Here is a 24,202-nt window from a genome sequence, read left to right as displayed (position 1 = left end):
TATATTCAGTATTACCTTAGCTATATCGAAGATGGAATTGATGGCATCTATGTCATCTATCAGCTCCTCCTTGACATCCGCGTCCAGGGTGAGGTACGCCAGCCCCTCCGTCGCCCACTTCCGCAGGTCAACATCTTTAGCGGGGTTCGTCAAAAATCTAGAAAATCAGGATGTTGGTGATATACTACACTGCTTTAGTGAGTTGTCTGGTAATCTTGAACTAGTCATTAGCAGACATGCTTTGTTTTTGATATCTGCTCAAGTTGTGTAATTTTATTACACATATTTTCACAATTACGATGACTGATGAACAAAATTTCAGTGATGAGTTAAAATATCGGGTCATCAGAAAATAGCTTTCAAGCTTACAGAAATTCCAGCAGTAAAATATAGCAATGGCAAGGGTTAACTGTTGAGGTTATTTATCCCATCACTTGGAAACCAGCAATCATGGAAGTTTCCATGGAAACGATTGCTTACTTTCTGCAAGACTTGGCCAGTGACAAGCTGGATCCATCAGCCATTGGCCTGGCACTGGCATCACTGCCATGGAAACTGCCCAGTTTGCATAAACCCTGTAAAAGAAATCCCACAATGAAATAGCTTGAATCCTGAATACTGAGGATCAACAGCATGTACATCTTCAAACAGAAATATAAACAACAGGTGTTAGGCAAAAAGATTAATTCTTTCAAAAGGCAAGTGTTCTTATCCCGCTCCCTGGACTACCTTGTGATAAGTCCTGTAAAAATGTATGAGGGTGAATGGGTGAGCGAGTTGGCTTCAACGTTGCTTGGAACAGCATTTCAGTTAACAGCTCTTAGCCATGAAGTGGTGCACATTAGGGCTGGGATGGGTCCAAATTTTCTACCCGGGTACCCCACGCCCTAGTACCCTACCCTACCCTACCCGGATACCCGTTATGTTAATTCCTGACATCACATTTGTAAGAAATGGCAATATATTCTTCAGGTCGGAGCTTAAAATTCCGAGTTTTTCAATATTTTAACCATGTATTATATTCAAAACAGGTGACTGTAAATTATGTCTAAATCTTCAAGACAATACAACCTATTAATCATGAAAGAATAACATATTACATTGTTTAATCTATTAGTCACATGATCATAACGGGTCCGGGTATTGAGACTGGTACCTGGGTCCAACTCATTACCCACCCGTCCCGGGTATCTGGCGTTGCCCATCCCAGCCCTAGTGCACATCTTATATCTCTGCCACTTTGGTGAAACCTAATCCAATGAATTGGTCAGTCAGCGATGGAATGAATTGGTCAGTCCAGCCTTAACTAAATGATTAATGTCCAGATACCTAATTGAAGGAGCTCACCTATAAACCATCATCAACCAAGCTCATCAAAATGATATTAATAATCTTATTTCTGTCTAGTCACGTACTGGTAACAGTCATGTAAGGTCAGCCAGGACCTGGTCGGCTGATCATCGCAATATGCCGTCATTGTTAGTAATGTTACTAGCACGGCCACTGCTTCCTCCATGTTACATTTCAGCCAAAACATTGAATTGTTATATAAGACCTACCGTCACAGCAAAGAAAGAGAGCAATATCCCTGATTAGGTCATACTAGGAAGATGTAAAAGGGTTTACTATCATCATTATGAAAAACAAGTTACATCCAAACCAATGGTCAATATCCATGATAGGTGAGCATATGACAACTGAAAGGTTCTTACCACAAGAGCTCGGACCCTGATGTGATCATCGGCAGACTGGTACAGACCCTTCAGAATGGGCACAGCATCTTTCAGGATTCCAGAACATCGCTCCTTCTTTGAGGCTGAATTGACTATAGCTTCAACTGCAACTCTCTGTGATCAAACAAGACATAAAGTGACCTGACCTTTTCTGTTCACCACATAGTTTGCGGCCCACAACACTGGACTCTACCCAATGAACAAGGCAGAGACTGACTGACTGAGTTTGGTTTTACGCCGCTTTTAGCAATATTCCAGAAACATCACGGTGGGGGACACCAGAAATGGGCTTCACACATTGTACCCATGTGGGGAATCGAACCCGGGTCTTCGTCGTGACGAGGCAACACTTTAACCACTAGGCTCCCCCACCGCCCCAACAAGTCAGAGAACATAGTGAAATACAGGGATTTATTCTGAATTTAAAACTAAGTGCCCTGGCTGGCACATTACACAAAAATCATTATTTCATTCAAACACTTTTTACAAAAATTACTTATTTATTTAAATTCAGAGGTATGTTCCTATGATATTATGATACTGCATTCAACATCAGTGTCATTCAATATGAATCCCTATTACATCCAACCTATTTTGCAACAAATGGCATTGTTTGTTTAGCATGCAATGATATATAACAAAAACACACTTCATAGATTCTACTACTCTGAAATAACACCTATATACTGTAGTATCTTCAGTGCATATTGAAGACTGACTAATAGTTACAGTGAGTGAGTGAGTTTATTTTATGCCGCACTCATCAATATTCGAGCTATATGGCAGCGGTCTGTAAATAATTTAGCTAAACCTGTAGAGGTTTCCAATTCTTTGAAGAGAATCATCCTTGGGGTACATATATGCATTTTCTGCGGCTGAAAATGTCATGTGACAGTTGTATCAATGTTTTAATAAAAATATCCTACAATAAATATAAATCTTTCTTATCTATTATACGGCCCCCACCACATGGAGTTACCTCCCTGCTACGCATGCGCAGCCAACCAGGTAAGCACCTAGGCCCATATCATCATTCCTTCTGCTGAATAAATCAGTGAACAGAATTGCGGGGAGGTGGGTGGCCCTACCCCAAGGACGATTCTCTTCAAAGAATTGGAAACCTCTACAGGTTTAGCTAATTCTTTTTCATAGAGATCGTCCTTGGGGTACATATATGCAGTAACTTAAGACTTCCAAAGACCGGAGGCTAGTGAGGAGGGAATTCTGTCAAAGTACACATAAATAGCGATTGTTAGGAAGAATGTAACAGACGCCACCCTGTCACATGTCCCGAAGCTTCCGCGAGAGGCATAATGGGAGGGTAACCGACAGGGAGGAAAGTACTGAGACCTGACCTCACAGGTTAAGCAAGACAAAGCGCACACAGTGCGACAGTAAAAACCCGCCCACATCGTGAATCTATTAAAGAGCACTGTAAGGGGGAAAACCAACTCACAACTGACCATAATCTCCTGAAAGAAATCGAAAGTAGTTAGATATGATAACAGCGGATATATCAATTATACACAATTGAAAGCAGCGTCAACTGTCCAGATAACCAAGACTCACTTGGTCAGGATGGCAGGACACTGTCCACTGGAGAGAACAGAAAAGTGCTAGGCCTGCTCCAAATAGTGGCAGAGCATATCTCTTCAATGGGCAGTGCCGATGCAAAAGCCTTTGACGTGGCCACTGCCCTGACCGAGTGAGCCTTCAACCCCTCAGGGGGAGGCTTGCCCTTAGCCTGACAAGCAGCACAAATGACCGATACAAGCCAGCGTGATAGGGCCTGTTTGCTAGCCGGCATGCCAGCCTTCCCGCCACCGTAACAGCAGAACAGATGGGTACCAGTAGGGATCCCTTGTGTTCGTTTGATATAGACATTGAGGGTCTTATGGACATCCAGCGGGTGAGTGCTTGTTGCAGAGGTCCCCGATGTGGAAGGCTTGGTAAGGGTAGGAAGTTCGATAGGAGCCTTCACATGGAAAGCGTGATCAATCTTCGGACGGTAAGTATCCGGGAGGTGAATACTGACACGATCTGGATGGAACACAGTCAGCGCCGGGTCTGCCGACATAGCATATAAGTCTCCGACCCTTCGCCCAGATGTTACCGCCACCAGAAATATGGCCTTCCATGTTAACAGCTGAATGGAAATAGCCGATAGACGTGAGAACGTAGGACCGGACAGCCAATCTAGCACGATTGACAAATCTCAAGGTGGGCTGGTTTGCCTGACAGCAGGGTCGAACCCGATCCACGCCAGCTAAAAAGCGCTGCATAAGAGGGTGCTGCCCCAGAAGAGCACCATCGACAGGGGTGTGGAAAGTGGAAATAGTGGTAGAGTAGCCACGAATGGTCGAAGCCGCCAAGCCTTCTTCCAAACGAGCTTGCAAAAACTCCAATACTCAGACTAAATCAGCAGGAAAAGGATCTGCAATCCCCCTATCTGAACACCAGCGTGCATAGCGGGACCACCTATCCTCATATTGAACGTTTGTCGAATACCGCCTCGAAGCCAGAATTGTGTCTGCAACTGCTGCAGGAATTCCGTGTGCTTTGAGGCTAGACCTGACAGAGGCCAAGCCACCCACTGAATCCTTGGATTGGGGTATGCCGCGCCGTGAACAGCTGGGAGAGGACCCGGGGAATGAGTGGTAGAGGCGGAAACGCCAACAACACCTTGCCTGTCCAATCCAGCAGGAAGGCGTTGGAAGCCAACGCCCTCGGGTCCGGTATTCGAGAGCAGAACACGGGTATCTGATTCGTCCCGCCGAACGCAAACAGATCCACCTGGAACGATCCGTACAACTGGGAGATAACTCCGAACATCTGCCAGTCGAGGATCCACTCTTGCGGGGCCAGGATCCGGCGAGAGAGCGTCTGCTCGCACGTTCTCCAGCCCCGGGACATAAACTGGAATCACCTGACAGTCGCACTGGTCGCCCCAGAGGAGAAATTCCCACTTCTCCCGAAGGAGCGCTAGGGACACCGTGTCGCCTTGCTTCAGGTTGTACGTCACGGCCGTACGGTTGTCCAACTGAAGACGAGACCGGACACCAACAGACTGCCCAGAACAACCCCCCAGCCCGTGAGGGACGCATCGGTTTGAACTGTAAGAGCTGGCGTCGGGATTTCCAAAGGAGGAGACAACCAGCCGGGAACTGTGAGACACTTCTCCAGATCCCCGGCGAGCCCACAGACCGCCAAAGCTTGCTGTATAGGGCGCATACAGAGATAGTAGACAGAGGCAAGTCAGCGCTGGTGCTGGGGCTGGGAGAGGAATGACGACTCCATCTCCCGTACTCTGGTGACCCGGTCGGGCGACAAAGAGGCAAGACCCGAGAAAAACCAAGTCCTGGGTGGGTACCAGGTCAGATTTCGTGAGGTTTATGATCCACCCCAGTCGAACTACAATGTCTATCATCGTGTGGGTAGAATCTAGGCTCGCTAGCTGAGTTAGAGTGCTGAGCAACCAGTCATCTAGGTAAGGGTAACAACGCCTTCCTTGAGACCTTGCGAGGGTAGCCGGCACTAACATGAGCTTGGTGAACACCCTGGGGGCAGTGGATATGCCGAAGGGGAGCACCGTGAATTGGTAATACATCCCGTCATAAGAGAACTGGAGGTACTGCTTGAAAGATGGATGCATTGGCACATGTAGATACGCATCCTTTAGGTTGATCGACGTAAGCCAATCGCTGGGCTGAACAGAGGAGATCACCGAGCGAAGTGTCTCCATCTTGAAGGACGGAACCTCTAGCATGTGATTCAACCCCTTGAGGTTGAGAATGGGACGGAACCCGCCGTCCTTCTTCGGAACAATGAAGTACGTGGAATAAAACCCCACCTGTTCCTCGCCCGGTGGTATGCGCTCTATTGCGGACTTGTCCAGCAAAGCCTGAACTTCGTCTCGCAGTATACCCGCCTTGACCGGACATGACAGCACCGGAGTGCGACGTATGCCGGTGAACTCTGGCTGGCCTCGCTTCCACAGTGGTAGATGGCTGACTCTGACGGTGGATAGCACCCAAGTGTTGCTGGTAGCCTTCTCCCACTCCGGCAGGAATAGAGAGAGGCGGCCCCCCACTGGGACGTGTGGTAAGAGGGCGTGAGTGGTCCCCTGCAGATGAACTGGCTGGGACGGACCCGCGGCGACAGCCTGCAGGTCGGGGCAGACCCTTGCAACCGCTAAAAGGCTGCTGGGAGCCAGACGAAGAGGCCTGCTCCTTGCCCTTACCTTTGGCGGGACACTGAGAGTTCCTTGGGCTCCTCCTCCTACCTCTACCCAGCAGCCGAAGCCAGCCGGCAGATTCGGGCACAGGCTGCACCCCGGAGGAAGAACCTACTACGGGAGCGCGGGAGCGAGAAGCCCGCGGTTGCTCCAACAAGGCCTTAGAAGCCTTGAAGGAGGTAGCTGCTGCAGCAGCCTCCCGAATGACCTGCTGTGCCCCTGGAAACAACGTCGCTCCCACAGAAACGGAAGGGCCAGCAAGGTCTGCTGTGTTGCTGCCGAATAACAGGACGTAGACGGCCACAGCTTACGCATCCCCATGACTGCGCACATCACCGTAGACGCGGCAGACGGAAAAGAGTCTCGCGTCAGGTGGGCCTGTACTTTGGATAATTGGCGAAGCAGAACAACATTCGGGGAAACGTCCCCAGTGCTCCCTTCCGCCTCCAGAGCCGACCTTTGGATCGAGGAAAGGTACGCCTTGTGGACCACCCGCACCTGCTGCATGGCATTCCGGTAGACTTCCTAGTAAGTCCAGGTGTCCCTGGTGCAGGAGGACGCCTGCTAGGGCAAACGGTGGAACTAACCACCCTTGCTGAGGAAGCACCTGAGGAAGCTGAGCCTCCCCCGAGGGCAACCGAAGTGAACACACACTCGTCAACCACCGGCACAAAGAACAGAGAATCATCCCCCAGCTGATACCTCTTAAGGAGTTCGGGTAGATCGAACCGGAGGCGTGAACCAACCAGGAGGGGATCCATCACGTCTTGCACTAGGGAAGGCAAGATACAGAAACTGTGTCTGCGAGGGTTGCCTCACCCGCCTCATCCGGCAGGCGGAACTCAGTCGAGTCCGAGCGACATGTCGGCACCGCGGCTTGGGGTATATACTTGGCAATACGTTGCCTAACCTCCCGGAGAGCCGATGAGAAACGGAAAGTACCCTCGACTCCTCGACCTCCCCAACCTCCATAGACTCGGCATCCGAGCCCGAGTCAGAATTCGGGTCTCCACATGTAGAGGAGCCGAACTCCGACCCGGTGGGAGGCCGAACCACAGAAGCCGCGTAAGGGAAGAGCCCAAGGAACTCTCAGCTCCGACAAACGACACAATACGAGATTGAGAATGAGAATGCGACTTATGCAAAGACCTAGGTTTAGCTTGCTTAGCCTTTTTGGCCATGGACGGGGGAACCTCCTGGGTCAGTTCCCCTCCCGCCTCCCGTAATTCCTTATAAAAAAGGAAATCAGCCGCCCGTTCTTCTGGGCCTGGGGGGAAAAGGCTATACACAGTTCACAGATGTCAGGGTTATGCCCTGCTTTCTCTAAACAGCATAAGCATTTGTCATGCTTATCATCTCTAGGGATATTCTGCCCGCAGACAGTACACCCAGTAAACGCCTGAAAGCAAACACGCAAGCATGTAGCTAACGGCTGAACACAGCAGCATAAATATACACCTACAAAACATTGAAAATTACGTGAATGCGACAACGCGACATGAAATACTTGGTTAATAACGCAATATTTCAACCACGTGGCACGCTAAACTTCCCGCCATGGACTAGCAACACGTGCGTAAACGACGGGAAAGATAGCGTAAAAAATTAATACAAAGTCACATAAATGAGAAATAACAGACTGCAAAGTCAATAAAACGTTTCTCTCAAGAACGAATAAAGACCATACATACAGTAGTTGAAGTCTCAGACATTCTTCTCAACAGAAGTAAATCAGCTAGTAACTCGGAACACGTGTGAACGCTTGAATGACAGCAGAAGGAATGATGATACAGGCCTAGGTGCTTACCTGGTTGGCTGCGCATATGAAGGAGGGAGGTAACTCCACATGGTGGAGGCCATATAATAGATGAACAGATTTTTATTTATTGTACAATATTTTTATTAAAACATTGATACAACTGTCACATGACATTTTCAGCCGCAGAAAATGCATATATGTACCCCAAGGACGATCTCTATGAAAAAGAATGAGTCTTGACCAGACAATCCAGTGGTCAACAGCATGAGCATCGATCTACGCAATTAGGAACCGATGACATCTGCAACCAAGTCAGCGAGCCTGACCAACCGATCCCAATAGTCGCCTCTTATGACAAGCATGGGTTACTCGACTGATAATTACAACTGTCGTATCTCACCTGGTGGAGCCTGCTCTCACTGTTGGCCAGGGCAAACATGATCTGGGTGACTCCCTGCGTACCCAAGATCAAGTTGCCCACTTCAAATGGACCCTGAAACCAGACAAAACTGTTAGTCCAAGAGTAACCAGGAAAGTCTTATACAATAAACAAAACAACAGCTTTAGCACTGTTCCCTGCCACAGGGAACACTGGAATTATGTTTGCTCACATAGCATGGAAGTAAATGTTACCAATAATAAAAATGTCACATAAAGCTTAAAGAAAAGGATCATAAACACAAGGGTTGCTTCATGTCATCAGAAATAAGTTGTCAATAGGATATAAATACACACAACAAGCCCCTTCTCTGGTAGACTTCAGTAACTTCATGTAGCCTGTGCAGTTTCTGAGTATGCTTATCCAGACACTATGTCTATCACTGTATGCTCAAAATTAAAACAACTGCCTCCGTGGTGTAGTGGTTAGAGCGTCCGCCCGGAGAACGGAAGGTCCCGTGTTCGATCCCCGACCGCGTCATGACGTTAAAATATGGTACTTGTTGGTCCCTGCCTGGCGCTCGGCATTAATGGGTACAACAAGGACTGGTCGGCTCGAAGTCAGTATAATGTGTCTGAGTGGGGTATTCATGCTTCACTGCGGCATGGTATCTCAGTGGGCTAGCACTATAAAACCAGCTTCAGTCTGGGCTAGTACAAGCAGCCGCACATACACATACACACGCATGCACGTCGTAATATGAGAGAAATATTCTCAAGCACGACGATAAACCCAATTTCCCCTCACCTCACCTCAAAATTATAACAAGTAGCAAGGGAAATAACTCTTGAAAAAGATGAGTTGATGTGTGTCAGGTTTACCTGTAGCAAGGTGGAGATTCCCTCAATGGCCTCGACCTTTGATTCCATGTCTTCTTCACTAAACAGTTCCCTGAAAGAAAGCACATACTTCTGACATATTCAAATCATCAAACTCAATATAGCATATTTCACAGATGCTGATTTCTCAAACCAAGCATCTGTATTTTCTGTTCAAATCATGAAGATACTTGTCAACTCCTGGCAATGATTATATGAACATGAGAGAGCGAGAGAGCGAGAGAGAGATAGAGAGAGAGCGAGAGAGAGAGAGAGAGAGAGAGAGAGAGAGAGAGAGAGAGAGAGAGAGAGAGAGAGAGAGAGAGAGAAATGGGCTTTGCACCCATGTGAGGAATCGAACCCGGGCAAACGCTTTAACCACAAAGCTACCCCACCACCCCCAGGGTATGAACGGTGTCATACTTGAACATATGGCAACAGTCATCACTAGGTCTGAGTAAGATGAACATGTGATCTACAACTGTAGAACATGTTGTTTATACCCTTGTCACACTGACACTTTAATGAGATTGGAAAAATGGACTATTTTAAAAAAGATTGAAGGTGATTGAAAACCCTACCAACAATGCACCAGCTGAACATAGACTGTAGTTCAGCCACTGTATACACACAGCATTCACGAAAGTAACAGGCAAGGAAGGTATACAATATTTACAAGCATGTGATTAAAACCAATGTGTCACACTTACATTAACAATCACCCACACTTACTTGAAAAATGCTGTACACTGGTCCTTGAACTTGTCTCTCAAACCGTCACTGCTAAGGTCATCATAGATCTTAGACAGGGCAACGGAGGCATGCATGCGTGTATTCTCTGTGACAGGAAGTGTATGATACTCCTTCACAGTGCCGGCCACTGTCAGGAGCTTGTCAACACCTGGGATAAGAAAGAGTGAATTGATCAATCATACACAATACACTGAAGTAGAGCAAGCTGGGTAGAATACAACTGTAAACAGTGTTTCACACACATACCAGGATACAAGGTTACATAAGTGAAACACCTAAAGTGACACAGGTTGTTGATGCTAACAGCATTTTTGATTCTCACAAGCACTAATAGCATGGTGCTGACAGATTGAGAACATGAACCCATGATCAGCTGATCCTGGCAGAAAAGGGACACAACTCCTTAGATATGAAACACTGATAAGTTCAGGATTTGAAGCAATAACAATAGGATCCTCAAATGAAAGGGGCACAACTCTGCACAACAATGTTTCAGACAACATACAATGCTAAAGTAAGGGATTCCAGACAAACATCAGCAGATTCTGGCAGGAAAAGGGATACAACTCTGAACAGGAAACAATGTGGCATCAAGGGATATACTGAATGAGTGAGTGAGTTTAGTTTTACGCCGCACTCAGCAATATTCCAGCTATATGGCGGCGGTCTGTAAATAATCGAGTCTGGACCAGACAATCCAGTGATCAACAGCATGAGCATCTATCTGCGGAACTGGGAACTGATGACATCTGTCAACCAAGTCAACGAGCCTGACCATCCCATCCCGTTAGTTGCCTCTTACGACAAGCATGGGTTACTGAAGATCAATTCTAACCTGGACCTTCACGGGTGGATATACTGAAGACTGATATATATGGTACCTGTATAAGTAGTGACTTGATATCAGAAACTGCAGCTTCATGCTCACTCATACCTTCGTGTTTGATAAACTTGTTGGTCCAGTTGACGCCTTCTTTCCAGGTGACGTGTTTGATGAGTAGTTCAATGGCATTGTCTCGCCCAACTGCAGATACCTTCCCATTGCCAACCATGTTAATCAAAAGCAGGAACACTTGGTCAACGAAGCTTTCATCGTCTTCCTCTGTAAAACAGATACATCATGTGATATACAATAGACATTGCAAGTCACATGACACCAATATCAACTAGCTCTATTACCGAACTTTGAAACAGATTATATTAGAACTACGCTTGTTACCAACAAGTACCATATTTTAACGGTTGTTTGTTACGATTAATTTGCATACTCAATGGATTGAACGGTATCCCTTATGAATTCAATTTGTTAATCGCGATCACTCAAATTGAATATTCATGAATTTTTTTATTGGAGTTTTTCAAATGAATTTGGGTGTGTCCAAACGGTATATGCAAAATGGAATATATCCAAGCCAGGCAGATAATACTCAACAGCATGTCTGTATATTTTATTTGACAGTATTGTGGTCACTGGTCATTGTCCTGATAAATTAGCACAATCAGTGTGGTCAAAACAAGTCAAGGAATTTATTCATTACTGTTTCGAGGAATATCATGAACAATACATCAACCACTGACTTGTTACTGCATCCCAATATTTGTGATGTGTCTCATATTGACCTCAAAGCAGGGTATGAAACTCCCAAAAATTTCACCCAGACCACAGGGCTGGTAAGATGTAAAACTTGCAAGACCTGACCAAAATTAACCTGCCCGCAAATAATTTAGGTTTGACAAGCGATGTAGCTTATCATCTATTTGGAATTCATCATTTATTTTTACGAGTTAATTGATTAATGATTTCTTATCCTGAAATATGATGAATATCACCATATACATACATTTTAACTTGAACGTCTGGCAGGAGAATTTGAGAATGTGGCAGTCCATGTTCTTGGCGGTCGGGCAGGCAGGTATTTTGAACCTGCTCATAGTAGATTCCCTAATTAGAACATTGACCAAAATAGAAGAATAAATGAAATAACTAGTTCAGCTAGCTTTCAACTAATACACACACAAAAACATTATACAAAATCAGGAGAATTCATAGTTTAAATTTTTTATTAAAATCTAAATATTTTAGATATTTAAATACTTACCTTACCATAGGTCTTATGCATATTACCTCAAGCTCCGCTTAAAGAGATCAGACAGTCGTTGATTCGCCATTCTATAGAACGGCCACCTCGTGTATCGACGAGTGTAGAGGCAACGGAAGTGACGTGATCTCCCCTCACGCGCAAGCGCGGTCCATCCAAAATCACTTTTACTGACCAGGTCCGAAGAGCCCAGAGAGGAGGAGCATCCAGCGTTGGGAGGGAGTTACCGCCCTATGGTAGGTAAGTTTAAATATCTAAAATATTTAGATTTTAATAAATTCTTTAACTTACCTTACCATAGGTCTTATGCATATGGATTCGACAGTAGGCGGTGTCGGGCTCAGAGGACCGGCCCCACGAAAAACCCACATGCCAAGGGAAAACCAGAAGAAACTACTGAATCGCCAGACTGTCGCAGGAGGCTTCTGGAACAGGAGACAGATAGTAACTAAAGGCAACCCTAAGGGAAAACAAATACACCCAGAGTGTAAGTTAACCTGAAGACCAGAAGGTAAGAAGTAGTTACCAATGGGCGTGTAGGACGGTGAGTTGCTGAGCAACCACCAGTGGACCAAACGATTGAAGACCTTCCACGCCCCTCGACGGCCAAATCCCCAGGTAATGACTAGCGAAGACAGTAGAGGACTTCCAAAACAACCCTCCATGATGGCTGGAACGGTGCAGTTTCTGTGGAGAGCCATGGTGGATGCCAGAGCCCCTAATCTCATGCGGTTAGTGGCTGTAGGATGAGGCAGATCTTGCTAGATCGTGAGGCGTCAGGATGGTAGTACGGAGCCAGAGCCAGTGTTTATTCTTATTAACTTCACCTTTGGCCACAGAAGACAATCGGATGAACAGTCTCTTCACGATGACTGCGCCCTGGAAGATGACTTGGCAATATAAATGTCTTAAGTGCCCCTCACGGGGACAAAGCAGCTGTTCCTCAGCGCCAGAGGTCCTAGAATGGAAGACAAAGGAGGGATGGAGAAGATCCTATCCGGCTTGTCCCGGCAGCTGGTTCTTGGCCACGAAATCCCAAAAGCAGTCCGAGATGAACAAGACCATGCCGTGACTGCTCAAAACGCGCACCCTGGTGACATCCAATGCGGATCTCACTAACTCCTAGCTGCTGTGGCCAGGGCCACGAAAGGCTGTCTTCCTGGAGAGGTTCTCAAAAGAAGCCGTGTCTAAGGGCTCATAAGGGGACCTCTCAGATGACTTAAGAACGACGCTTAGGTCCCAAGCCGGAGGACGGAGCTTTGCTCTCTGGTCCTCCAGCTTAAACGCTTTGAGGACGGCGATGAGTTCTGGCACCTTGGAAATCTTTTGTCGCGACTTGACCGCCAGAACGGAGTTAAGAGCCGATAAATAAGTTCCTATAGTGTTGCCCTTGAGACGCCGGACTTCCGAAGAAAGAAGGAACTCTGCTATAAACTGAGGAGAAGCCTTCAACGGGTCCTGGACTTCTGTGCACAAACTTCTCAAAAGAAACCCACTTATCATCATAGAGTGATCTTGTGGAGACTCGATGATGAGCACGAGCAATAACCTTGGCGAATACCCGTGGAGAAGCCCTTTGGCCTTCAGCTTTTGCAGATGATCCAACCGCGACAGATGAAACCGAGTCGATCGGGATGCCACTGTCGACTGTGGGGATGCCTGAGCAGGTGAGGCCAGTCTGGTAACTGTTATGGACTTCTTTCGCCAGATGGCGCGAGATCTGGGGAACCAGGTTCTGGCTGGCCACCAAGGCGCACTCAAAAGCAGACTGTCCGCTTGACCTTTGCTATTACCGCTGGCAACAGAACTGGTGGTGGAAAGGCGTGACATCGCCCAGACCCTCCCACGACAAGGACATGGCGCCGATCGCCCATGCCGCTGGATCTGGAATCGAGACACGCATAACGGCAGCTGTGTGTTGAAGCCAAGTCGCAAACAGGTCGATCAGAGGGCTGCCCTGACTGTGACAAAGAAGTTTGAACGCTTCTGGATGTAGCATCCACTCTGTTGGAGACGGTTTGCCCGCCTTGAGAAGCGTCTGCCAAAACGCTTCTTGCACCCTGGGATGTGTCGGGCTCTGGCGCTGATGCCATTGTCGCCCAGGAGACTGGCCAGCTGGAACGCCTGCTCCAACAACTGTTTGACCTGGTCGCTCCCTGATTGTGAATCAACCACACCACCGTGGAATTGTCCGGACGCTATCAGGAGCCTGGTGTTCCGCTAACAGAGGCACCGCAGTGTCGAACCGCTAAAATGACTGCTTGCAGCTCCAAGTTGTTGATGTGCCATCCTAGCTCGGTGCCTGACCACAGCCCCCGAGGTGGTCTGGTCGCTGAGGTGAGCACCCCAACCTTGAAGAGACGCATCTACTTAACAGTTCGCGGATCGCGGAACAAACTCTGTCAAGGAGACTCCTGCGCGAGACGCTCGACTGGCTGCAGTCCACCAACGGAGGTAAGCGCGGAGATGCAGGGGCAAAAGGAACCTCAACTGAAGGTCGTCCGGCCTGGATGTAAGGCAACAGGAAGTTTGTAACGGCCGAAGCATCAAAGCGACCTCTGAGCTGCCAAGTCCTGGGCTGAGGTGAGGAGACCTTAAGAGGGACTGCCACTCTCTGAGCACGAAGCGGCTGATAGACCTCGGTTGGCTAGAAACTGACAATCTTTCTCCAGCGATCTAGCGGAATCCTGACAAGGTCGTGCCAATGTGTCAGGAAGAGGCCTCCTATAAACGCCAGTTCCTGGGGCGGCTCCAGGTGGGATTTGTCTATGTTGATAATCCATCCCAGTTGCTGCAAGAGATGAATGGCAAAGTGCATCTGTTTTGCGAAGCAACTGAGGGTCGAGGTGGTTCATGAGACAGTCGCCTATATAAGGGTCGGTCGATGCCCCTGAGATGGAGGAACCGGGGTGATCGGCGCAGGTAATCCGGTAAAAAGCCACGGGCCGCCGGAAATTCCAAATGGAAGCACTTTCCACTGGTAGTGGGACCCGTTGAAAAGAACCTCAGGTACTTTCTGTGACGGTGGTAAATGGGCACATGCAGGTAGGCATCCTGAAGGTCGAGGGCTGGCCAACCAGACCCTGGGCTAAAGCTTGGCTCAGAAGCTGTTCCAGGGACACCATGCGGAAGTGAGGCGGTTCCGGAAGATAAAGGTGGTTGAAAACTGCCATGTTGTGAATCATGCGTAGTTCCCTGAGTCCTTCTTTGGGAACCAGGAAGATTGGTGAGTAGAACCCCGGGACTGTCGGGGTCTAGCACTGTCTCTATAGCTTGTTTTGCGTAACAGAGTGTGGATGCTGTCTGCTAGCAGTAACTGTTGGTCTGGAGCATACACACGTGACTGGGGCGTTGAAGTCAGAGATGGCGCTTTACACGGCGATTGGCAGCTTGTAACCGGTCCTGAGAATGTTGGTGATAAACGGTCTTCCAGGATTGTCCAATTGGGCCAGAAGATCCCCAGTCTCCCTTCTACTGGAGTAGGGACGAACCGGCACGACTGGGGCGGAGGTCCCAGTCGTGTTGGGTCGCAACTTCAGCCACGAAGCGAAGGGCGCCTCCCTTACCGCCGGCGGGCCGGCTGGGGTCCCGGGACGATCCTGCTGACGGCGCTGAAAAACAGGTTCGGATCTGCCACGCCACGCCCTTCTGCCAGAGGCGCCGCGACGGAGTCTCTTCTCGACGTAACGGCGCTTCCCTCTACCCCTTTGCAGATGATCTGCCACGAAAAGCCGGTAACTCAAAGCTTCAGACGAGACAAAGAAACCTCCGTATTGGTAAGCTCTGCGTGTTCCTTATACACCTCGAATGCCATCATTAAAGAGGAAACGAGACGCAAAAGGGCTCTTAACAGTTTCCTTTTAAACTCTTCCTGCCAAGAACAGGGCTCCAGGAAACCCATCCGCCCAACAACCGCTGTCATGGCCAGAGCCGCCCGAGGTGCGCCAGCAAATCATGCAACACCTTGCCCTGCCATTGAAACAGGGTGGTAAGATGTTCTAACCTTGGACGTGTTGTCTTCCGTCAGATCCCAAGCAGCAGCCGAAGTTGCTGAGGCCAACGCTGATACCGGCTTCAACATCCGGCTGAGTTCTGCATCAATGGCCAACATCTTGGAGTCCTGCACTCGGTAGGATGCCTGTGGGGAAGCCGATAAAGCTTTTGAGGGATTCCGCTCATGAGCCGCCTCCATCGGCAAAATCCAAACTATGAATCTTGTAATCCCCTTTATGTGACTTAGAGCCTTTATCGCGGGTATTGAGAGACAAAGTAGCAAAAATCAGCGCCCAAAGAAGCCACAGCATCGCCACCATCGGGTGAGGCGGGAGGAGTAACTCGGAGAAGACCGAATAGCCTTCGGTCGGCCCGAACCTGAAGAGGGAGAAAGGACAATCCGCAGTCTGGTCGGCAATCCAGTCAACACAGCAGAGAGAGGGAGGTAGGTGCCCCATCATCATCATCCTCTTGCAACATTTCCTCATTATAATCGGAAAATAGCGCCTCAGTGTCCTCCCAGGACACGGTAGGAGGCAGTAAATCGCTGACCCGGCAGCAGGCTTCGTGGATTACCGATGACAACTGAGAAGCAGCACTCAAAGTAACTGTCGGGAACGTGGACGCCAGCGGCGAAGCGCGTAACAGGAGGTGACCTTGAACGGGACCGACGGTAACGCTTCTACCACGCATCGGTGACCGTGGAGCCTCCCTATCCTTGGAACGTGCGGGAGAGCGGTGACCTTGAGTCAGACCGACGACGGCGTAAGAAGCGAGAAGTATCCAACTAAGACGAGGACTCTAGACCGATGATGCTGCGAGGAGACCTGGAACGAGATCGTCGAGAACGATGGGAACGCCGCCGTCCTGACGTCGAAACGCTCTTCCATTAACTGACGCTTGTGGTTCTCCTCTCTAAACACTGTAGCCTTCCTGGGATACGGTAGTCTCGCCAAAGGCGTCGAGTTATGCGCTGGCGCTGGCGCCGGTACAGGCGCCGGGCGCCAGCATGGGCTGCCGGCGTCGGCGTCGGCCATTAACAGGCGCCGGGCGTCCGCATGGGCGCTCGGCGAGGCATCGACGCGCTTGGTTGAAGCAACAAGTCAGCAACTGGAGAATCAAGTGCCACAAGCGTCGGCAGAGGGACAAAGCTAGGCAACGGCGCTGGAACGGTGCTAGTTTAGGCTCGCAGCTGCTGCGGCAAAAGGAGCGTCCGGCAACTTCTGAACCTCCGGATGCGACAAAGCGTCCGGGTGGGATAGGTCAACAAAGCGTCCAGACGGCGCTTTGCTTAGAAGCGTCAGCAAACGAGGGGCGCAGGGTGGACGGCTGATCTATCACAGGAGAAGAGCGTCCGACCGGGCGTACGAGGGGAGAAGACCGAGTCCACAGAAGAAACAGGGAAGACATTTTCCTCTTCCGCTGTGACAAAGCGTTTCTTCTTAGCTGAGGTAGGCCTTGAAATCTGCGACGGACAGCGAGTACAAAAAGTGACAGCGCTTCAATGGAACAGGCAACAGTCGCACAGTCTGGGCACCAGGGTGTGGGTCCTTGCAGACTTCTGCACCTTGCAGATGCAACAAAACTGCCGGTCATGCACACCAAAAGCTGTAACACACAAATGTGAAACGTAAAAACCTAGAAACAACCCCCTGCAGACGAAAAATGGAAGCACCCCTCCCACAAGAATGGGCACGCCAAGTAAGTGGGACAGTCGTGTAAACAACCAAGATGGCTGCCCCACACTGAGCCGGCGCTGAAAAACACACAAATTAGGCAAGAAAAAGGAGGTACACAAAAACAAGCATGAAACAGAGGTGGAAGAACCCTAGAGGTATCAAAACACCCAAACATGCCGATCGTGGAAAAACTCTCGAACGTGGGGACACACCCCGCCGAAGTGAAAAACATAAACACGAGGTAGCCAGGTAAGTGAAGTTACTTGTAAATTATGTTCTTCACCCACAGAGAAGAGACATAAGATAGAAAAACATACATACCAATAACTTTAATATCTGAAATCTATTAGTAAGTGTCTGAAAACTTAGCGAAACAAAAACGTCTGACAAGCAAGACGCTTGAAGTAAAAGTGATTTTGGATGGACCGCGCTTTCGCGGGAGGGGAGATCACGTCACTTCCGTTGCCTGTACACTCGTCGATACACGAGGTGGCCGTTCTATAGAATGGCGAATCAACGACTGTCTTATCTCTTTAAGCGGAGCTTGAGGTAATATGCATAAGACCTATGGTAAGGTAAGTTAAAAATTAAATGAATAATTCGGACATAGTACGTCATATACAACAATGACTATGAGTGAGTTTAGTTTAAGCCGCTCTTAGCAACATTCCAGCAATATCACTGCGGGGGACACCAGAAATGGGCTTCATGCATTGTACCCATGTGGGGAATTGAACCCAGGTCTTTGGAGTGATGAGTGGACGCTTAACTACTAGGCTACCCCAATGCCCCAGAACCTTGGAAGGTTATGTATTGGATGGTCACTTACTAATCTGAAACTGGGGGAATCTGACACGCTCGCCTTTCTTCCGTTCAGCCTCATACTTCTTGACAGCTTCACGGTGCTTGTCCACCCCGGTGTAGTAGGTGATGATGTTCCCAGACAACACTGCCGACGAGTCCGAGATTTCTGCATTTGGAGATCCCAACATACGAAGAATCTTGGGTACTGACACAATATCTACTATTGCCTTGGACTGGAAGATATAAACAAACCCATAACAGAAACTATTAAGCATCATCAGTGTTCACTACACATATGATACCCACATGCATATAGACAGGGGTGCAGAGGCTCACAACTTTCCCACCTCTCACCTGGCTGAAGCATACTAAACAATTATATACACATGAAGTAAGTATGATGAAAGTATGAAAGAGTCTGAATTTGAAATTCTGGTGAATGCTGGTAGCACATTTTAACGTACATGAAATGTTGCTAATTTTTAAGTAGTACATTTGTTATTACCTAAGCAAGATGAGGACACTTTGTTTTACTTTTTCAAATGATCGATGACAACTGTCAGCAAGTGATAAGTCTGATATGTCCAAAGGGAATGGTGTATTTTCTAAGTTGGCAGTTAACTTTCAGTAATCATTGGACTATGTTTAAAAGTTATCACCAAATAAGTTGTCATAGCAATGATATACACCGATTTAAAGGTATGCTCACTCACTATTTAAACAAAACACTGTAGTAACTAAATTGCTATCAGTAGGGGTGTCTAGCAAGTCCTTATCACGTTGACACATTTGCTGTCAGTATTATTACAGTTTAGCAGTATTATGATCTTATATTCTTTACCCTTTTCATGCTTTCTTTGCTGAGGAGTGAGAGGACTCGGATTGCGGCCTGAACAATCTCCAGCTGACTTTCCTCCAACACTGCCATCAGCTTTACGATGCCATTCTCGCGACAGATCAGTTCTGATCCTGTCTCTTCTCTGGCTAACACGATCAGGTTGTTCAGGGCCTGGAAACATGAACATTGAAGTACATGACGGATGGTACAGCTGATTTCCATGTTTGGCAGCAATACTTTAATCAAGAGGTTTTCACTCAAATCTATCAATAATGTTAGGGCAATAATGGCACTGAGTTATTAAACATGTGATGTCTTTATGAGTAATAAATGAATGTCTGAGACATAGTTTGATAAATGCCAGCAGTATATTGCATGATAAATAGCAATAAACTCACAGTGTACTTGCAATAAATCAAGAATGATGACATACCCATCAAACACTGAATCAAGGTGACGTGTAAGAAGGCCTTAACAAATGTAAAGACCTACCTGTTTCCGCTTTTCAAGTTCCACTGTTTTGTCAAAAGCAAAGTTGAACATCTGTGTGACTCTTGAGACTGTGCTGTCACGGGTCTTAGACTGAAACATAAGGAAACATTGGGTAGTCATTACATATTGTTCCATAGTAGCTAATTTCTGCAAAGACTTTGTAATTCATTTCATTATTACTCATAGCTACATATAGCTAGAATTGGAACATGAATCAGGGCAACCCATGCTCACTACTATAGCAACCATGAATATGTGGGCTAGAATTGGTGTTCAGCAACCCATGCTACTATAGTCGGTGGGTGAGGGCTAGAATGGTCAACCCATGACTCGGGGTGAGATCATGGTCAGACTCACTATAGCAACATGAATATATGGGCTAGAATTGGTGTTCAGCAACCCGTGCTTGTCGGTGGGTGAGTCGGTGGGTGAGATTGAGTGGTCCAACTCACTGATCTGGTTGATGCATGTCATTGAAACATATCTGTGTAGATTGACACTCATGATGTCAATCACTGGATTATCTGGTCCAGACTCGATTATTTACCGACTGCTGTCATACAGCTGGAACATTGCTGAGTGCAGCACCAACTTCAAACAAACAAACAAACAAACACTGAACACACCATGAACACTGGGAACTACATCCTAACTTCTTTTGCACTCTGTAGCGGTGACATTACTGACAACGCATCACTGAATCGCGAGGAAACACATCATATATTCATATTTTCACAGTTAATTTTGTTTGTTTGTTTAATACCACACACAACCCTCTGATTGAGATCATGAGCATCAATCCATGCAATTGGGACACAATAACATGCATCATTTGACACTTGATCCTGTTAGTCAGGTCTTACATCAAGTACAGGTTTGTGATGACCAATTCTAACCTGAGTTAATTTTTGTATCATGTATTATTTCAAAAGATGAATGACAAATCAATACTGACACAAATGTAGCATATGATTTTTGTCCATCAACAACAACAACAACAACAACAACAAGAGTAGCAAGTTGTCCTACCCTCTCTTGGATTATTGGATTAAGCCGCTTAAATATGGGCATGACAGCTGTATTCTTGGGGTCTATTTTCATGACAACTGCAGCATCTCGGAAAGCTTCTTCTAGTTTGTCCTGCTTTTCATATGCCTGACAACGTCTGAACAGAGCCTTAGGGTCACTGGGAGTCAGATCAAGAGCTGCAAAATCAAAACAGAAGACATTTCTCACAAGTGTCGGAGAATAATTTCACACATGAATGAAAAAATGAATGAGACTGGGAATACGTCTTGGATACATCCATATGACACATATACCGGTAACCCTTGTTTTGTATGTGTGACAAGACTTCTTCATCACTAGTCATAGAGGACTCTGTGTATCTTGGCATCCAGTTCCTTCACTGAGTTTTGCAGTGTACAGAAAAAAACACAATTTTTCACGATGTATAAATATTTTTACCACAGTTTGCCTGCCAAGAAAAAATAGTGTGGAATCCTGATATATAGGCCTTATATTTAAGTCATCAAAACAAAATGCTAAGTGCTTAAGAAACACTGAAAATTAATGTTGATAAAGATGCATACTACTTGAAAGACACTGAAGAACACATGTCACATGTCCACAGCTAATCTTGCATGCCATGACTGATCAACTATAGTCGGATTAAAGAAGAAACTGAATGTTCTTTAACTTTTTTTGAGTAGTATACATGTGTTAGAGCTTACACTTTGTTGCTTCATCAATAACCTTCTCATACTCCTCCTTCTTCAGATAACAAGCTGCTCTGTTTTTGTGTAAGACTGACTTCTCTGCCTCCTTCAAGGGCCCGAGTTCCAGAGCTTGTGTATAGCAGGCTAAAGCCTTGTCGATATTGCCATCCTTGAAAAGCTGGTTTCCTTCTTCCTTCAATGTTTTGGAGTCAGCCATCTACGCAACATACATTTACAATTGTAATGGATCTGGATGGGTGAGTGAGTTGGGTTGAGTGAGTGAGTGAGTTAAGTTTTACGCCGCACTCAGCAATATTCCAGCCATATGGAGGCGGTCTGTAAATAATCGAGTCTGGACCAGACAATCCAGTGATCAACATCAGGATCATCGATGTGCGCAATTGGGAATCGATGACATGTGTCAACTAAGTCAGTGAGCCTGACCACCCGATCCTGTTAGTCGCCTCTTACGACAAGCATGGGTTACTGAAGGTTCATTCTAACCCAGACCTTCATGGGTAGAGTTGGGCTGAGTGCTGTTTGGAACAGTACTCATTTATATCGCTGTGTGGCAGCTTAACATGGAAGGAAATACTGAAGTGAAGCAAGTGTCAGATGCTTACCTCTTGGGTGAAACCCATGAACATAGGTATGATAGAAACATACAAATGATGATACAAACAATCTGGGCAAACCAGGATTCAAACCCACAATCACAGGATTCTGTATGTCTAAGGGACACAACTCTGCACCGTGAATTCTGGTGCATCAGACAACTTGTGATTACAGTAATCATGGCAACACTTACAAAACTGCCTTTCATGTGATGGTTTCAGCTGTGGTTGCCACTTTCACATGTGTTAGAAAATAGATACTAAAAATACCATCCTTTTAAAAAATGTTAACATAAAAAAAATTTCAAGTGTGTAGAATTGCATATGAATTTAATATGACCTATGATAATATACTGTCCATGCTTCCTGCAAAGGTCTATATACTAATATTACGAATAACGGTGACATGCATGATACACATGAAACATAGGAATTAAATTCTGGATTTACTGACACATTGCTAATATGTCATATATCCCGGTGTCAGGGGTTTTCGACGATGTAAGACAAACACGTATTTTTTATCTGTAATACCATTTAAAGTTTTTATTTTACTAACCTTGAGTGATAAAGGATATATTCATTTATGTCACACAAAAATATCAAGTGTTCCCTACAAAAATAGTGTTGATGGCATCGTATCAGCGAAACTGTTGCCGCTCGTAACATGCGGGTATTTTGTATGGGTTTTCGACGATGAGCCATACTTTTTGCTCCGCACTCCGAGGGAGTGTTGAGATCACGTGGCTTCCTATTTATATATTGCCTGTCACCAGCAGACGGCTGATATCTAACTGAATTTTCGCTTTCTATTTTTTGTTATAAAGGCAACTGATTTTGCATCTGAAGTGGTATTAACGATCTCGGGTAAATAATATTGATGTTTGTTTGCTTTTTATATAACTTTACTTCCCGATTTCCATTGTCAATAAAACGTCTCACGACAGCTACTGGGCACCCGCCCTACCAATGAAACTGTTGGTGCACTCCGCACGCACACGTACTCCCCCGATATAGTGCGTGCAATGCAATCGTCAAAATCACCAGAACGTCGAATTCAGCTTGTGTTGGGATATATGAGACATGTCAATACACAGTTTGACTGTAAAGGTAAAGATGTGGAATTAAGCAGCTAATAGGTAAATAGATTACTTTATTGAATTACATGTAAGTTTTTTGCTTACGTCAAGTCATTGTAAGCACCTAGAAAATTATTTATGGCAGTAATAATCATTGCCACATGCCCTTTTAATGTTTCACGACTGGACACATTTTAAGGATAATGGTTTCTGACAGTTGTGCTATATTCATAACTGTTATGGAAAAAAATTAATACCACAAGGTGCAAGGATGGTACGTTTCTGACACTCGTAAAATTAACAGATCTAGAATATTTGAGCAACAACAAAAGTGCCCGTGCTCTTCCCATTCTAACACTAGAGGATACGTAGAAACCAACAACGGCAAATGAACGCTCATCTACCGAAAGCGAAACGTTTGTAGTGTAAAATGACCGGCTGTCTCTGTACCACTGAATGGTTTGGCTAGCCCACATGTATCGTGATAAAAACTCGTGTCTTGCATATGATAGACATATACAACGAATATCCACCACACATAAGATGACAAATAGTAATCTCACCTCAAATAACTGTAGTCGGAACAGCCCACGAGCACCTGTATTCTTGAAGCGGAAATAAATGTTTTCTGTTCTTTCGGCTGTGAGAGTTCTTATAACTATTCTTAGAATATTCCAGAAGAATCGCAGCCACTCGTTGATTTTCGGCAGAATACAAATGTGGGTGGAGAGCTGTTGACGGTGTGTTTTCACTACAATGTTGCTACTTTGTGAATGATGAGTAACTTTTCAGTCATTAAAATAAATGTCACCTATAAAGGGGCATAACTCTAATGTGTCGTCTTGACGGGACATTTTCCAAATATGGTAACGGTAATTTGAGATGTGAGCTGTCTGCAATCGAAGGGTGTTCGTAACCTAACACTTTTATTACTTTCCAACATTAACATTTTATTGTGTATTGAATTTCAACTAAATTTGATCTTTTATTTGTTGAATGATAAATGAGGAGTTTGCTTTGTCTTAACCGAATTTTTACCACTTCTTTGACTTGATGTGTTAAACTTTCAGAAAAAGAATTTTTGTTACAGAAACGGAAACTTAAAAAAAAAATCATATCCAGATTTGCATCATTATATCGTAATCACAAA

General features: G+C 46.2%; 1 protein-coding gene across 1 annotated transcript in view; it reads right to left on the bottom strand.

Annotated features, from left to right (window-relative positions):
- Nucleotides 1-23,857, bottom strand: part of LOC124291382 (protein unc-45 homolog B-like) — a 31,926-nt gene extending 8,069 nt beyond the window's left edge. Inside the window, exons 1-13 of the mRNA XM_046728367.1 lie at nt 23,616-23,857; nt 21,375-21,576; nt 20,671-20,846; nt 19,642-19,731; nt 19,153-19,320; nt 18,337-18,544; nt 10,671-10,838; nt 9,716-9,884; nt 8,987-9,056; nt 8,127-8,219; nt 1,713-1,847; nt 481-575; nt 16-157 (exon numbers count right to left, since the gene is read on the bottom strand). Coding sequence (XP_046584323.1) covers nt 16-157; nt 481-575; nt 1,713-1,847; nt 8,127-8,219; nt 8,987-9,056; nt 9,716-9,884; nt 10,671-10,838; nt 18,337-18,544; nt 19,153-19,320; nt 19,642-19,731; nt 20,671-20,846; nt 21,375-21,576 — 1,716 coding nt within the window. The 5' untranslated portion in view covers nt 23,616-23,857. The remainder of the gene's footprint in view (nt 1-15; nt 158-480; nt 576-1,712; nt 1,848-8,126; nt 8,220-8,986; nt 9,057-9,715; nt 9,885-10,670; nt 10,839-18,336; nt 18,545-19,152; nt 19,321-19,641; nt 19,732-20,670; nt 20,847-21,374; nt 21,577-23,615) is intronic.
- Nucleotides 23,858-24,202: the final 345 nt, after the last annotated feature.

Source organism: Haliotis rubra, unplaced genomic scaffold, assembly GCF_003918875.1.
Source record: "Haliotis rubra isolate DU_JTF1 unplaced genomic scaffold, ASM391887v1 Scf49, whole genome shotgun sequence".
NCBI lineage: Eukaryota > Metazoa > Mollusca > Gastropoda > Lepetellida > Haliotidae > Haliotis > Haliotis rubra.
The sequence above is the reverse complement of the archived record's forward strand: the minus strand, read 5'-3'. Positions and strand labels throughout refer to the sequence as shown.